The sequence below is a fragment of the Anomalospiza imberbis genome, chromosome 22, assembly GCF_031753505.1.
Source record: "Anomalospiza imberbis isolate Cuckoo-Finch-1a 21T00152 chromosome 22, ASM3175350v1, whole genome shotgun sequence".
Taxonomy (NCBI): Eukaryota; Metazoa; Chordata; class Aves; order Passeriformes; family Viduidae; genus Anomalospiza; species Anomalospiza imberbis.
In genome coordinates, this window is record NC_089702.1 from 4085930 (window position 1) to 4101441 (window position 15512).

The 15512-nt window shown below is 60.0% G+C and overlaps 3 protein-coding genes across 11 annotated transcripts in view; 2 read left to right on the top strand and 1 right to left on the bottom strand.

Annotated features, from left to right (window-relative positions):
• Positions 1 to 15512, top strand: part of ODAD4 (outer dynein arm docking complex subunit 4) — a 241591-nt gene that overhangs the window by 187342 nt on the left and 38737 nt on the right. The gene's annotated exons all lie outside the window — the stretch shown is intronic.
• The window catches only part of ATP6V0A1 (ATPase H+ transporting V0 subunit a1), a 65514-nt gene that overhangs the window by 4420 nt on the left and 45582 nt on the right, over positions 1 to 15512 (top strand). The gene's annotated exons all lie outside the window — the stretch shown is intronic.
• STAT3 (signal transducer and activator of transcription 3) lies at positions 1813 to 15001 on the bottom strand. Of its 5 annotated transcripts, none has more exons than XM_068212327.1 (24): positions 14857 to 15001; positions 10935 to 11081; positions 10239 to 10383; positions 9994 to 10092; positions 9632 to 9727; positions 9467 to 9548; positions 8990 to 9084; positions 8630 to 8781; positions 8033 to 8191; positions 7841 to 7933; positions 7117 to 7176; positions 6796 to 6825; positions 6584 to 6677; positions 6454 to 6501; positions 6150 to 6233; positions 5961 to 6059; positions 5673 to 5808; positions 5410 to 5462; positions 5228 to 5322; positions 4816 to 4955; positions 4240 to 4452; positions 3968 to 4010; positions 3521 to 3633; positions 1813 to 3442 (listed from the first exon to the last, which is right to left on the bottom strand). In XM_068212327.1, exons 2-24 carry the CDS (start codon positions 11060 to 11062, stop codon positions 3387 to 3389), a joined length of 2313 nt encoding a protein of 770 aa, XP_068068428.1. In that variant the 5' UTR covers positions 11063 to 11081; positions 14857 to 15001; the 3' UTR covers positions 1813 to 3386. The 5 variants fall into 5 exon arrangements, with proteins under 5 accessions (XP_068068428.1, XP_068068427.1, XP_068068430.1 ...); XM_068212326.1 differs by having other exon boundaries at positions 4237 to 4452; XM_068212329.1 differs by lacking the exons at positions 1813 to 3442; positions 3521 to 3633 and adding an exon at positions 3851 to 3878.

Below are 15512 nucleotides of genomic sequence, written 5' to 3' on the forward strand. Positions count from 1 at the left end.
TGCTTGGCCCTGGGATAAGCTGTGGCCTCTCTAATCCCTGTCTGCTGCCTTATTCCCAAGGAACTGTCAATATTGCACAGCTCAGACACCCCAGGTGCCCGTGGGACCCTACAAGAGCGCCTGCTCTGGACTGCCCCTGGTCCAGGTGGCTGCCCATCCCCACGGGGCCGCCCTGTGCCCGTCACGCAAGTGTCCACATCCCAAGCGGATTATCTGCATTTGGAAGCCCCTAATCCGTTTGCACGCTTGGCTCAGACACTGTCCCCACTCCTCCCCACTGTGCTGCGGCCCTGAGCAAGGAGCAAAGCCACGCCGTGACCTCCTTTTGGAGCCACAAACAACCTGATGCCCCAGCACAGGCAGAAAGCGAGGGCTGCAGCCCCGTGGGGCTGACTGGGGCAGAAGGAGGGGGACAGGATGTTGACAAGAGTCCCTTGCCCCACTTGCCGCTGGTGCTGCAGGGGTTTCTCCAGCCCAGCACAGAGACCTTCCCTGGGCACTTTCTCCTGCTGCCCATCAGGCTCCAGGAGCTCCCAGCCTGCTGCTACCCACAGCAGGAACTCAGAGTTGGGAGCAGTGGCCCCTTGACCCCATCACTCTGGGCTGGCCCCTGGCTGAGCAGGGCAGGTGCCAACAGGGATGCAGTGGGCCCAGGGAGATAAGGAACCCGCGATCTGCAGGAATAGGGAATGAAACAGCATGTTCCTGACACCACATGGTTGTGGCAACCCCAAGGGTTGCAGAAGAGTAAGAAAATTCCTTAGTCCTGGGTTCTCAACTCCATCCTGCAGCTGCCAGAGGGGAGGCTGGTACCTGCCAGGGCAGGAGAAGGGGGGTCCCTGCCGAAGGGCTGGGCCTCATTCCTTTGTGAACTGCCCCCCACCTGCAGCACCCTGGGCTGCACCACTGAGACAGACAATGATCCAACACAGCTGCCTTAAGAGCAGGAATGGGATTGTAGGGTCTGGGCAGAGCCCTGTTCTGGTTTGACAGTGAAACGGAGGGGTCCTGGAGTGAGGCTGGTTCCTGAAGCAGGGACATGGTCAGCTCAGACCTGAGCAGGATGCTCTAGGGCACACAGAGGGCAGAGAAGGCTCCAGTGCATCTCCAGCGCCTCAAATGATGCAGCGCAGCCAGTTCCACATGACCTGCATGAACAATCCCCCTAATCCTGCTCTGACAGAGAAATAATCTCTCCCTCTTGGCCTCATCAGAGCACAAACCCTGGAATGATCCAGTTCTCCATGGTATTGCAGAGGGCTAGGGGTGCAAGTGCTAGGGTGGGATCCACCAGGGCCCTGTGTGCAAAGCGTGTCACTGTCACCAGCCAGTGCTCCCAGCCTCATACACCCATCCAGCCATGCCCTGCAGAGCCTGGGACCTGCTGCCCCCAGCCCCAGCTCCAGCCCAATCCATCGACCCCAGGGCAGAAGCACTCACAGGGGCCCCAGTGCAGCCCCAGACAGCCCGGGCTGAGAGCAGCCAGAGCAGGGCCCCAGTGAAGCCGTGTCCTCCCACGCTGGCACCGGCATTTCCTTTACACAAGTGGAGGAGACCCAGGCGCGTCTCTGGGGCAGAGAGAGCAACCACGGGCTGGGACACGGTGACTGCCCCCCGCGTGCCCGGGGAAGGGCCCCGCAGGCCCCGATAAGGGGCAGCTGCCCACGCGTGCCGGGCAGGTGCCGGAGCCAGTTCGCACGAGCAAACCGCAGCTGCGGCACCGGGGCCGAATTGCGCTGACGGAGGCCCCAGTTCCCGGAGCAGGGTCAGGCGGGTGCCGCAGGCAGAGCCAAGCTCACACCCCAGAGCACGTCGCTTCAGGGCCTTTATTTTGGAGAAAGTTAAAGCCTGTAGATACAGCAATAAAATATACAAAAAATAAAATTTTTTACAGTATTGAATGCTGCCAGGGACTGCGGCTGGAGGCAGCTATGGTGAGCGAGCAGAGGGGCAAAGGGCCCTCATCGCCCCCGAGCATCCCCAGGGCCAGCCACGGACCCCCCATCCCGCTCCCACACAGCTTGGAGGGGCTTGCCCAGACCCCACAGCCAGGGGGATCTTTCCCCCCTGCCCTCTGGCTCCCTGCCCACCAGCTGTGATGCAACTCGGAGGGAGCAGCTCTCCCACTGCCTCCCCCACCCCTCCACTGCTCATCCGTGTCCGTCCGCCCACTGCATGGAAAGGGCAGGAGGGTTCCCCCAATTTTGATAAATGCAGGACCACAACCACCAACCCCCCAAAAGTCAGGACACCTGCCCTTCCACAACACCCCTGTCACTGTCCTGCACTGCCCCACAGCATGTTCCTCTCCTCACATCCACCTGCTCTCTTCAACTCTTGCCCCTTCCCACCTTAACTGTGAGGGCCAACCTCCAACAGAACTGCCACGTGAAGCCCCCGAGAAGCTGCAGACCCCATGCCTGGCCCCTCAAAACCCAGAGAGAAGGGGACAGGCCAGGTGCCCCACTGTCAGCCATGCTGGTTCCCCCACTTCCCCATGGTCCAACTGGTCTAACTCAGCACAGTGCTGGAAGCAAGACTGAGCTCCCAGCACCAGCCTGGCCCCAGGGACACAGGATAGCCCCTGTGGCTTCACCCAGCTCCCAGAATGGGCCACAGCTGCAAATGCTGTTCACACACAGGTGCCATTACTGGGTAGCAGCACTGCCCTACCCCAGGGATACCAGCCATCCCAAAATGAGCCCAAAATGACCACTGTGCCTAAAGCAGGAAGCTGGGGACAAGCACAAGCAGCTCCTGAACCTCTGGGCTCCCAGCAAACCCAGGCTGAGTCCAGCAGGGGCAGTGCCTTCTGAATCAAGGGTAGGAGCTCCTGGACACATCCACCTGCAGCTCCGAGCCCCGTACTGGTCATCCTGGCCAAAACCAGGGCCAGGCAGGCACAGAGAGGGGACTCACCCCAGCACCCTGCAAGCTCTAGGAGGTGCTGGGAGCAGCAGGGCAGACCCTGCCACATGGCCAATCCCCTCTGCAATTCCAGACTTGTAAGGTCTTGTGGGTTTGGGTGTGGGCAGTCAGGGCAGCAGCTTCCAGCAGCAGGACCGGGCCTGTGGAAGCGTTTGTGGGAACTGTGGCTGCAATTGGAGGCAAATAGGCACTTGAATGAGCAAAAATAATAGAAAACTGTTATGGAAGGAAATAGAAAAAGGTTCATCCCCCTCCCCCAGAGATGAGCGGCACCACCCCAGAGAGGGGCTGCACTGTGGGGTCAGGTGAGGACCTGAACCCATTCAGGGACCCTGGCCCCCAAGCTGTTCCCGAGGGCAGGCCCGGAGCAGCTGCAGCCGAGTGGGACAAATCCAGGGGAGCGCTCTGGAGGTGGGAAGGCTGAGCCCAGGGAGGGCCCCGCGCGCCGGCGCAGCCCCTCACATGGGCGAGGATGCACACTCTGGGGTCAGCTCCATGTCGAAGGTCAGCGACTCTGCGGGCAGACACAGCCAGGGTTACGGGGCCCGTGAGGGGTGGCAGCCAGGGCCCCCTGGAGCCCCCCCCGACTCACCGAACTGCCCACCCGCGTTGCTCTCCGCGCCCTCGCTGCTGTTGCCGAACTGCATGAGCGAGTCCAGGGTGCGCGGGGACATGGGCAGGTCGATGGTGTTGCTGAAGGAGGTGCTGTCCGAAGGAGAAGCACAGAAACCTCCGGAGTCAGGGCCTGGCCAGAGCTCTCTAACACCCCCTCTACCCGCTGAGGGGCCCCCGGGCATGGCCCAGCGGCCCCCAGAGCTCTCCAGAGGAAAGGGGCCCCGGAGGGGAAGAACAGGGCTGTGGTTTGGGCAGCAGCCGGAGCCTAGCTCAGCCCCCACCGTTACCCCAGGCTGGGAACCCCACAGTAACCAAGCAAAGTTCAGAAAGAGGTGGAAAGAAAGGAAGGAAACCTCTCCCTCAAGCAAGGCTGAGCACACAAACACCTCCCAAGCACTGACAGACAATCCCCAGGAACACTCACGGGGTGACACAGATGAACTTGGTCTTCAGGTATGGAGCAGCACCTGCAAGGAGGGAGAAGCTTCGTCATCAGCCACCCAAGGACGAATGCTTCTCTCTGCCCCCCAGAACGCAGGCAGTGCCCACCCTCTGCCCACACCCAATGGGACCCCATGGCTGGTCCCACACTGTGGCTGCGCCCCCCAGGGATGGCACAGGGTCCTGGCTGGTGACAGCCAGTGCTATCCCCAGAGCCTCCCTGTGACAAAGGAGCCACAGAAAGTCAACAACTACCTGAGTCCGTCGCTTCCGAGTGTTCCTGGCTCTCGGAGCGGCAGTACTTTCCAAACGCCTCCTCCTTGGGGATGTCTGGGTACAGGTACACCAGTGGGGACACCAGGATGTTGGTGGCATCCATGATTTTGTAGCCCATGATGATCTCCGCAAATGACATGTTGTTCAGCTGCTGCTTGGTGTAGGGCTCCACTGACTGGATCTGCGTCTTTCCTGTACAAGGAAGGAGATTTTTGGCACAGAACAAAGGCAGGGCTGCCTTCAGACACCCCCAGAGCAGTAGGGACAAGATGGGCCTGGGGCTGTGTTAGCTCTACCAGGCACACAGCAGACCACGGGGCAGGACTGGGACCTGACTGTGTTCAGTGCCATAGAAAACTGCCCCATGGGCAGCACACGGGCACAGACACCCAGAAGGTAAAGACCAGCTAAGGGCGGCCAGGCTCGGAAGTTAACCCATGCAGACAGTTTGTTGGGACAAGGACAAAGGACAAGTGCTTATCAGGGCACCCAAGACCCCTCTAGAACCTGGAATGCCAAGCCAGACACCCAGGGTAGCAAGGGTAGAGCTCGTACCACTGATGTCCTTCTCCACCCATGTGAAGGTGATGCCTCCTTCCTTGCTGCTCTCACTGAAGCGCAGCAGAAAGGTCCCTGGGGGCTTGGTGCTCAGGATGGCTCGCTCCCGCTCCTTGCTGATGAAGCCCATGATGTACCTGGGCAGGAGGAAGCAAGAACAACAAATATGGGTCAGGCCACAGGAGCAGCTCCTCCAGGATGTAAGTCCTGCCAGCTCTGCTCAACAACAGCACACAGCCTGGCCACTGACATTTTATGGATTCCCAGGTGAGTTTTCACTTTGAACTAGCAAAAAGTATCCCAGGACAGCACACCTGCACGTGGACAAAGCACCCCACGCCATCAGGGTGGAACCTGTGGGACCCCTTCCAAGGCCCAGCCTAACCTCAGGCTCTGGGCTGGCACTCACCCTTCGTTCCACAGCGCCAAGATGTACTTCTTTACCAAGTCAATGATGTTATCCAGCCAGACCCAGAAAGAGAAGCCTTTGCCAGCCATGTTCTCCTAAGGAAAAGGCAGAGAGGCTGCTAGCACAGCTTGAAAGAAGGGAACAGCCAATGGAACGTGCTCAGGGAAGAAAGGAAATTCTACCTTGCAGAACTTGGCCCAGGTGATCTGACAGCCAGAGTAATTCACACCTGGTCCTGGAAGAGAAAAAAGAACACAACCATTTAAACAGAGTTGTCCTTCCAAAGACACCATTTCCAGGGCTTGTGCCACCTGAAAATTACTTGGGCCAAAAGCTCTCAGGCCAAACACAGGACCTCACTCTTGGAGGACATGTACAGCTGGGGAATCACGCCAGGGGACAACAGGGATGGGCAGGACACCCTGCCACGTCACCCCACACTTACCCAGCAGTTTTTCTGCCAGCGTGGTCAGCTGCTCGATGCTGAGACCGCGCTTCGTGGTGGAGGAGAACTGCCAGCTCAGCACCTCTGCCACCTGGTCCCAGGTCCCAATGGGTGGCTTGGTGAAGAAGTTCACGTTCTGCATGAGGGAACACACAGCCCTGAGTAGGACATGGGACAGGAGCAGGGCCAGGTACTGCCTCAGCCTTGCTCCTTGGCCTCAGTTTCCTTCTCTCACAGTGACACCCCCATCCTGACACCTGCCCTGCTGCCTTCCCACACCAGCCCTACCTTGGGGTTGTTGGTCAGCATGTTGTACCACAGGATGGATGCCCAGGCATTGGGCATCTGACAGATGTTGGAGATGACCACCACAGGCAGCGAGTGGGTCTGCAAAGAGAGGATGTCACCATCAGTTGGGACAACTCCCAGGGCTCTACCCAGGCCCATGGCAGTGGAAGGCAGTGACCCATGCCTCACCTCCAGGTCGATCTTCAGCCCCTGGTGATACACCTCTGTCTCAAAAGTGATGAGGTGCAGCTCCTCGGTGACTATCAGCGAGGCCTGAGCAGAAGGGGACACCATGAGCACCACAAGACACCCACCCTCAGCCCAACACACGACCTCCAGACCCAGCATGGCTGCTGGGGCTGGCCTGGCAAGCTGCCAATGTGCCAATCAGTGCTGGTGGACTCCCTGCCTCAGGGCAGGGCTCCTGCATCCCCTCCCAGCTCAGCTGCCCCTGTCAATGGCCAGTCACCCTCCCAGGGCCCCTGACACTCACATCACAGTTGGCCCGGCCTCCATTCCCGCACCGCTGCTCCCGCAGGGTCTGCAGAGAGAGGGACAGGCTGCAGCAGCACCACAATGACACGTGGCTGTACAGGAGCAGCCCAGGAGCTCATGGTACCCACCAGGTGTTTGAACTCTGCCGAGAGGCTGCCATTGTTTGACTCCTCCATGTTCATGACCTTGGTGTTGGTCCCCAGGATGTTAAACTTCCGGGACCTGGGAAGAGGAAAGAGTGTGGCTGACAGGGCAGTCTTGGAGTGAATGTGTGGTAGGATGTTGGCCAGGAAAAAAAGCAGAAACAAGAAGTAAGGAGCAAAGCAAACAGTGCACTTACCCCCGAAGTGCTGCAACATCCCCGGAGTCCCTAGAAAACGGGAAAGAGACACCAGGTCATGGCAGTGGCCTTCCTACCCTGATGCAGAAAAGCTGGTGTGCAGTGCTAGCTGCATCACAGCACAAGTCCCATGAGTCCCACAGGCCTTCCCCCCACATGGGGGTAAATCCTCAGGACTCGGCACCACCCTGCACCCTCTCCTTCAACTGGGGGCCACACTGGCCCTTGTTGTGGAGATAGAGCCCAATCCAGGGGCAGCAGGAATCAGTCCCATCCCAGTAAGCCCACCCCGTGCCACTGGAAGGGAAGCACAGGACTCACTTGTCAATGCAGACTTTGATTTTCAGCTGATAGTTCAGCTCTGGAAACTTGACCAACAACCTGCAAGAATCAGCAGACACAGAGCATGAACATGCTGTGCACAGAAACTGCTCCTGTTCCACAGGGCACCTGGTACAGCCAGCAGTATGGACCAGCTCCTCTGGTGGCCCTGGGCACACCTTCACATGGGCCTGGGACATGTTAGCCCTGGCACCTGTCCCCAGAACCAGGGAGGTGCTGGTACTCCCCTGAACATCCCAAGGAGCTCGTCTGGGCTGCTGACAGCCCATGCCAGGCTCTGAACAAACACCCTCCACACTACCCTGGGCCAGAGGCTACCATGGAGGCACAGCTGGGAAAGGGCAAGGAAGCTCCAGGCAGAGCCTGGTGTCAGAGCAGCCTCCCTCCATGGAGGCTGGCAGGGAACATGGCCCAGGCTGAGCAGCAGTTGGCCAGGGATGTGCTGATGCTTCCCACCCCCACAGCAGGATTTACCAGAACCCGGCTGCCTCCAGGAACATGGCAGATCCCCAGCCAGCCCTGCTCTGAGTCATGTGGGCAGCACTCCAGCCCACTGGGATCATCCCTCTGGGATCTATCCTGCTGGTATCCATCCCTTCCCAGCACCAGTGCTCCCCAGATAAGCTGGGGGCTGCATCTGCAGCAGCATCTTCAGAGAGTGATCCCAGGCTCCCCTCCCTCACCTGTGGAGGAGGTGACCCACCTGACTTTGGTGGTGAACTGCACACCTGTCTTGATGACAAGGGGCCGGTCGGGGTGCATGGGCATGCAGGGCTGCCTCTCCACAACAAAAGCACTGCAGGAACAGCACAGAGACCAGAGTCAGACCTCACTGCCCACCCTCCACCCACAGCCATGACTGGGACTGCCTGCAGCTCCCGCCTGCCTTCAGCACCTTTTCATCAGGTTCCTGAACAGCTCCACAATCCGCTCCTCCAGCATGGGCCGGTGCTGGACAATTGGGTCACCCTTATAGGATACTTTTTGCTGCAGTTCTTCCAACTTCTTGATCTGCTGCCGGGTCTGTAGCTGCGATTCAGCGAGGGAGGTTATCCTAGGGGAGCAGGGAGCACCAGCATTAGCTCTGGCTGCCAAGCCCGCACTGTCCAGCCTGCAGAGCCCTCCTCTTCCCAAGCAAGAACACACTCTCCATGCCAAACCAGTCAAGAACTGAGTGTGTCTGTGGCTCCAAGCCCGGAGCATTTTTCTAGGCCATGCATTACAAACAAAACCTGATGTGCCCAGGTGACTCCGGGGCCAGAAACTTTCCAGCAGCCTCAGAATGCCCCAGGCATGGAACTGGGGACAGTGGGACACCTTTCCAGCACCGTGCCCACCATCGTGGCTCAGTCTAAGCTGCAGGCTACATTCACATGTGTAAGCATCAGAAACCATTTTACAAGGACATTTCCAGACACCTAGCACTCATTTCCACAGCAGGCGTACGAGTGCCACTGCTCTGGGCACCGACACAGTCCCAGGCAGCTCTCACCAGTTCTCGAGCCTGTCCAGGCAGATATTGGGTGGGCCACCAATGCAGGCAATCTGCTGCCGCCTCTTCCAGTCTGCCAGTTCCTCATCTGCCAGCATCTTCTGCACATACTCCATGGCTGACAGCAGCCCAGCCAGCTCGCTCACTATGCCCTGCCAAGAGAGAAAGCAGAACCTTCAGCACCCTGTGACTTCCCCCACGGACCCACAAGTTTCACATTCACAGGCAAGGAAGAAGTCACTCAGGGCTTTGCTTGCTGCACTGCTCCTGGTTCTGGCCATGCAGGAACTACCAAACTCCGACCCTGAAGAAGGGGGATCTGCACCTGGGGGAATCTGGAGGGCCAGCTGCCCCACTTACCCTGCGCATCTGGTCCAGCGCCGTCAGCATTTGCTCCAGCTGCTGCATCTTCTGCCGGGTCACTGACTGGTTGTTCCCGTTCAGGTCCTGCATGTCTGTGCAGAGGTGAGAAGCTTCAGCCACACACAGGGACTCCTCCCATCTTCTCAAGTGCCACAACACTACACTTGCACAGCAAAGTGCAGGCACCCTACAGCCAAGCAGGAATCTGGCACAGCCTCCAAGCACCTCTGTGGCTCTCCTGCACCCACAGAGGCCAATCCCTCCCCATCACTGCTGCGCTTACAGCAAAGCTCAGTTCAGCTCCCTCAAGGGCAGCATCCCTGGCAGAAGCAGAAGACCAGGTCTAACCAATTGCCATGCAAATGCTCTGAGAATGAGCACATTCCCTCTGGGAGTGGAGGTTGGAACACCTCTCCAGCAAGTTTCCTTGCAGGAACACTCTGTGGTTTGCAGATGCTAATGAACTGTCATTACCTCCTTGGCTTTTCAAAGTCTTGTAGTTAAAATCAAAGTCATCCTGGAGATTCTCCACCACTTTCATCTTCTGCTCCAGATCCTTCAAGGCAAGAAATGTGAGTTCATTCACAGCACTCAAGAACCGTGGTGGGGAGAGCCGAAGGTGCCCAGGCAGACACATACCTGCACCCTCTTCCTGACATCCTGCAGGTGCTGCTCCAGCATCTGTTGCTTCTCTGTCACCACAGCTGCTGTTGGATGTGTTGCCTGTCCCCCTTGCTGCAGAGGGGACAAGAAGGGTATAAGGACAGGGCTGTAACCTGGGGATGTTCCCTTCCAGCCTAAGGGGCTTCTGCAGGGTCCTCAGCCCATCCCTAACACACACTGGCAGCTGGCTGCTCACTCCAGCATCAGCTCCAGGGTGGCACAGGGTCAAGGAGATGAGAGATGAAGACACCCAGCTCACCACACCCAGCCAGAACACCCAGGCTGCATCCTGGCTGTCAGGAATGAGGATGGAGGCCCTGGGATACCTGGCCACTGACCTGGGCTGCAGTGGCAGCGGTCTGGAGGAGCCGGGACTCTTCCCAGAGGCAGCGAGCCACGATGCGGGCTATCTCCATTGGCTTCTCCAAGTACCTGCTCTGTAAAGAGTCAAACACCCCACAGTCAGCAGCACAAGCAACCCCTAGGATCTCCACATCCTTGAGGGCCGTGGATGGTGAGCTGAGCCAAGGAATCGCTCGGATCCTCACCAGCTCCCCCACCACGGTGGCACTTCCCAGCTCACCTGCAGGAACTGCTTGATGCGGCGCAGGTTGTGCTGGTAGAGGACGTTGGACTCCTGCAGAAAGCGGCTGTACTGCTGGTCGATCTCCCCCAGCAGGTTGTGGAACACCAGCGTGGCGTGAGACTCCTTGCTGGCAGCGTACGCCCTGTACAGGGGAGGGAGAGCCCTGAGTGCCTGGCACGGGGCAAGGGGCAAAGCAGGGGACCATGCAGGGGGGCTCTGCTCACACCCACCATCCCCTGTGTAACTTACAGAATCACAGAATCATTTAGGAAGGAAAAGATCTCTGTGATTGAGTCCGGCTTGTGACTAATCACCATCTGGTCAAGTAGACCAGGCAGACAGTGCACACCAGCACCTGATGTCTGTGAGCACGTCCCACATGCTCATGGACAGGATCCAGCAATCACTGTGTCAGCCCCTTTTACAACAGAGGTCAGTGTTAGCCAGCCCTGGATGGGGACATCCCCCTGCCTCAGAGCTACCTCTGTTCCTGGCTCAGGGTCTAACACAGTGCACAGAGTCCCACTCCACACACAGTCCTGCTTCCCTTGATGCCACATGAGTCCCAGAGAGAGAGGGCAGTCCCATCACCAGGGGCCCAGGGAAAGTGACAGAGCTCCTCCAGCCCACTTGAGGCCCTGCAGATGGGTGTTATGAGCAAAGTCCCCTCACTGACATTTCAAAAGGCCTTACCAGTCCTGGCTTTCAATCCACGGGGCCAGGAACTGCCGGAGCTCCATGGGGAAGCTGTCGCTGTAGAGCTGGTGGAGCTGCTCCAGGTACCGCGTGTCGAGCTGCTGTAGCTGGTTCCACTGCGCCATCCTGGCCAGCTCCAGAGACCTGAGGGATGGGAACACAGGTAACTCAGAGCTGGCTCCCTCCTGCCAGGACCCAGCTGTGGCTACTGCAATGCCCTGAAAAGGGTTCTCCAGCCAGAACCAGAGACAGCCAGGGAACGAGCACAGGGCACAGGGCTCCAGGACAGCTGGCAGAGGCAGGCTGGTCACTGGCAACAGGTAGGAATGAGGCTTTAATTTGGTCTCCAAGGCATCCCTGGTCGGCCCTGCTGGGAGGCAGGGAAGTGGCTGTGGAGCTTACAGTAAGTGAGGAAGGCGGAGACTGCCAGGAAGCTACAGAAACAAGGAAGGAGCAATTTTCAAGTTCAGGACTTGAATCAATGGAAATCAAACTGACACTAACGAGGGGAGTCCAGCTGTGCTGGCAAATGAAGGCACAGCTCTGCGTGACACCAGCAGTCACTTCCCTGCAGAAAGTGGTTGGCTTTTCTCAAAGGTCCCTGCACTAAGTGATGCAGCATCACTATGTGGTCTCCTCCCCCAAGGGACTCTTTCCCCATTTGTCTGGATGTGAAAAAAGAAAGTGGAAACGTCCTCTGTGGGCTGAGACACCGGGAGGGGACAGACATTGGCACAGACATGGGAGTTAGAGAGGTTTTTGGTACTTCACAACACTGAACAGCCCCAAAGGCAGGAGCAGCCTCCACAGGACATTAACCTTGAACTACAACCCGCTGGTGCAATCCTCAGAGAAGTCCATATGAGAACCAAACCTGCTTTCAATGGAGCAATGAGCGAACACAAAAGGAGAGAGCCAGTGGCCATGCAAAGTCCTGCAGACAACAAATTCCTACAGCCCTGGAGTCAGACCTGGCTGATGTGACAGAGCCTCTGTGATGCTGCAGTCCAAGGACTGGGCTGTGAGCTGTGGGCCAGCGTTGTGTGCGGGGCAGCACAGCAGAGCCTCAGTTCCACAGGGGCTTCAGCCCTTTGTGGCCAGTTCTCAGCTGCTGCAGCTCAGGGAATGCTCCCTCTGCCCCAACAGCTGCAGGGCTCCAGCCCTTCCACTCAGTCCTGGAGGCCACTCCTGCTGCATGAGTGGTGCTGCTGCTGGGGGGGAAACCCAACAAAAGCACAAGCCAGGGCAGAGTAAAAGCCCACCAGCCCCGCAGGGATTGCCCTGCCTGGATGGTGAGCTCAGCCACCACTTCCTATTGCGCCACGCACCGGGGGCGGGGGGGCTGCACCAGCCCCTCCGGAAACAGCAGCAGCTGCTGCCCCAGCCCAGCTCCTGCCAGAGCCGTGCTTCCAGCTCTGAGGAGGACAGTGCTGCAGCAGCATGGCACAGGAAGCAGTTACCTGGGCAGCCCCTGCAGCGCCCGGTGCCAAGTGGCTCACAGGGGGACCTGCCCATCAGGCTGCAGAAACTGAACCAGATGCCACATCCAGACCCATGATCCAAGCAGATGTTCCACCTCAAAGCCACAATCTCGGCATTTCAGAGCAGTGCTGGAGCCCCAGTCTGAGAGCACCAAAGGGCCGAGAGCAAAGCTCCCAGGCTGCCACGAGGCAGCAGCACTTGGACAGGACTCAGCCACTTCCCACTGCCACAAACAGCTGCAGGAGAAGCCAGCCTGCAGCACTAAACTCCAGCTCCTCCTGGCATTCACCCAAGGCACTCCGACATTCCTGGAGGAAAAGGTCCCCAAGACATTCCTCACAGCAGCAGCCACCACTATCAGGGAAGCTCTGATCCTGCCAGCCCTGGAACCCCACGCAGGAACCTCTGCCTGGCCAGCCCCACCAATGGGAAGCCACCCTTGCCTCGGTTAAAGCTCTGAGGATTGAACCTTTCTGATTTCACTGGGCTTGCCCATGACTGTGGTCTGCCTCTCCTCTATCTCTGGAATGGAGCCAGAGAGCAGCCGACACGGCCAGGACCAACACGGCATGATGCAAGCTCACGGGTAAACATGCTGTCCAGAGCTCAGAGCAGAGCTGCTAAAAGTAGCTCAAGAGCTAAAGTTCATCTTTCTTTATCTTCCTGCAAGGGCAGAGCACAAGAGTCAGGCCGAGCTGCAGTGTCACCCACAGCCTCTGGGACAGCTCTGCACACTCCAACCACCCCACTCAAAACAGGGCTGCCCTGGAAGGAACCCTGCAACTGCTTTCTGCCTGCCTTCTCACCTCTGGGACACACCTGGGAACACCCTGCACGTGTGCCCCTACAACAGGCAACAAGCCCTGGGGCAACATGCATGGGGGAGTCACTGGAAAGGGCCTGGGAAGGACCCTGGGACTGCGTGTCCCCTGCAGTGACAGGAGTAGGATGAAGCTCAGTCACTGACAGCACTGCACAGGCCACATCATCACGGTGCCATCACAGGGTCATGACAGAGCACTTGACAGAGTCCCTGCACCAGGCACCCTGCACCTCGCTGCCCCCTCTTCCACACAACCACCAACTACCCATGGAAAACTGCTCCACACGGCAGCCAGTCGCTGTGGCAGCACAAGAGCCAGTTTGGAAAGGCTGCTAGAAGAATTTGCATCTGCTTCTCTGGAGCGATTTCAAAGCCAGCCCTGGAGGTGGAAAACAGTGATGCAGAGATTTGCAACACGAGGAGGGAGATGGCTCTGGGCAACCTCACAGAGTTCCGGTCACCCCACATGCCTTCTCATCTCTGGGACAGCCACTTGGGCAGGACCCAGCCACTTCCCACTGCCACAAACAGCTGCAGGAGAAGCCAGCTTGCAGCACTAAACTCCAGCTCCTCCTGGTCTGCTGTTCCTCATCACAGCTCTCCAAGGTCCATCCCAGCCGAACTCCCACTGCAGCAGCTGTGAGTGACACTGTCACCATCGGGACACCCAGCCCACACCCCTCCTGTGCTCCGCCAGCGCTGCTCCAGCAGCTCCAACAGATGCAGAAGACTGGGGGAGTGACAGTGACAGCGATCACCGTCACGGTGGAAGCGGGGTCTGCTCCCCGATGTGCCCACCGGGCAGGGCCGCTCCCTGCAGGTGCAGAGAGGGGCACGCCCAGGCCAGCCCACCGTCCCAGCTCCACCTGCAGTGCCAGTCCCGCTGCTGGGACAGGGGCGCGGGGGTGTCCCACGGCCCGCGGGACAGGAGCCACCCACACACGGGCAGCGCAGTGCCGGGCTGCAGCAGCGGTGGGCAGTACTGCCAGCCCCCGCAGAGCCCTCGGGCGGCTCGTCCTACCGAGCTGCAGAGCCCGACTGCTGTGCTCGTCACACCCAGCACCCTCGGGGACTGTCACCGAGGCGAGGCCCCGAGGTCACCGGTGCAGGCCGGAGGCCCCGAGCTGCTGCTGCAGTCCAAGAGGCATGTGACAGCCCTGAGCTCGCAGATCCCAGCCGGGTCCTTCAGCCCCGGTGTGCCCGGGCCACCCTTTCGGCTCCCAGCCCTGGTTCTGGGTCCGGCCATCACCACAATGCTACCAGGCCGTGCCTCGTTCCGCACGGGAGCCCCGAGGCCGTGTCAGCCTCGGCCCAGCCCCGGCTGGACCCGGGCAGGCCGCGCCTCCTCCGGCCCTGCCGGTCCCGACGCTCTTCGCTCTCCGAGAAGCCGGTTCGGGTTCTGTCCCCGTGCCGGGCCGTGTGCGGTGCCAGCCCGGAAGATCGACCCGGACCGCAGACACCGACCCCGCTCCGCACCGCGGCTCGGCCCTCCAGTGACGGGGAGCCGGGACATGCCCCCCCGCGTTATCCCGCCATGCCGGCCCCGCTCCCGCCCCGGCCCGGGAGACACCGGCTCCCGGCGACGAGCAGCGCCCGCGCGCCTCCCGCGCTCACCGGCGGTCCCGGCGGGCGGGGCGGCGGCTCCCGGTGACGGCGGCGATCGCGTCCGGCTGCGCCGAGGGACCGGACCTCCTGCGGCTCGGCCCCGCCCCGTCGTGACGTCACCACCCCCACTGCCAATGGCGACTCGGTGCTCCTGCGGCCCCGCCCCGGCAGGCCTCCGACAGCCAATCAGCTCGGTCGTTGCGTGGTGCGTCACGCCGCGCGGCGAGGGGGTTGCCCCCCCGGCTATTCCCGGATGGCACCGCCTCCCGCCGCAGGGCCTCGCTGGGCAGAGGCGGTGCAGGGGGCCGGGGGGGGAGCGGCTGCCGGGAACAGCCGTGCGGGAAACCCAGCTGAGTTCCGGGCAGCGCCGTGACGTCACGCGGTCGCCGCCGCCGCCGCCGCAGCCTCTTAAAGGGGCCGCGGCGCCCCGGGCCGGCCCGTGCGCCGTGCTGGGAGCAGCGCCCCCGCGTGGGGAAAGGGGGATCGGCCCCGTGAGGCAAACGGGGATGGATCCCTGTGGGGCTGTGGGGATCGATCCTATAGCACTGTGGGGATGGATCCCTGTGGGGCTGTGGGGATCGATCTCCCGTAGGGCTGTGGGGGTCAGTCCCCTGTGGGGATCGATCCCATAAGACTGTGGGGATGGGTCCCTGTTGGGCTGTGGG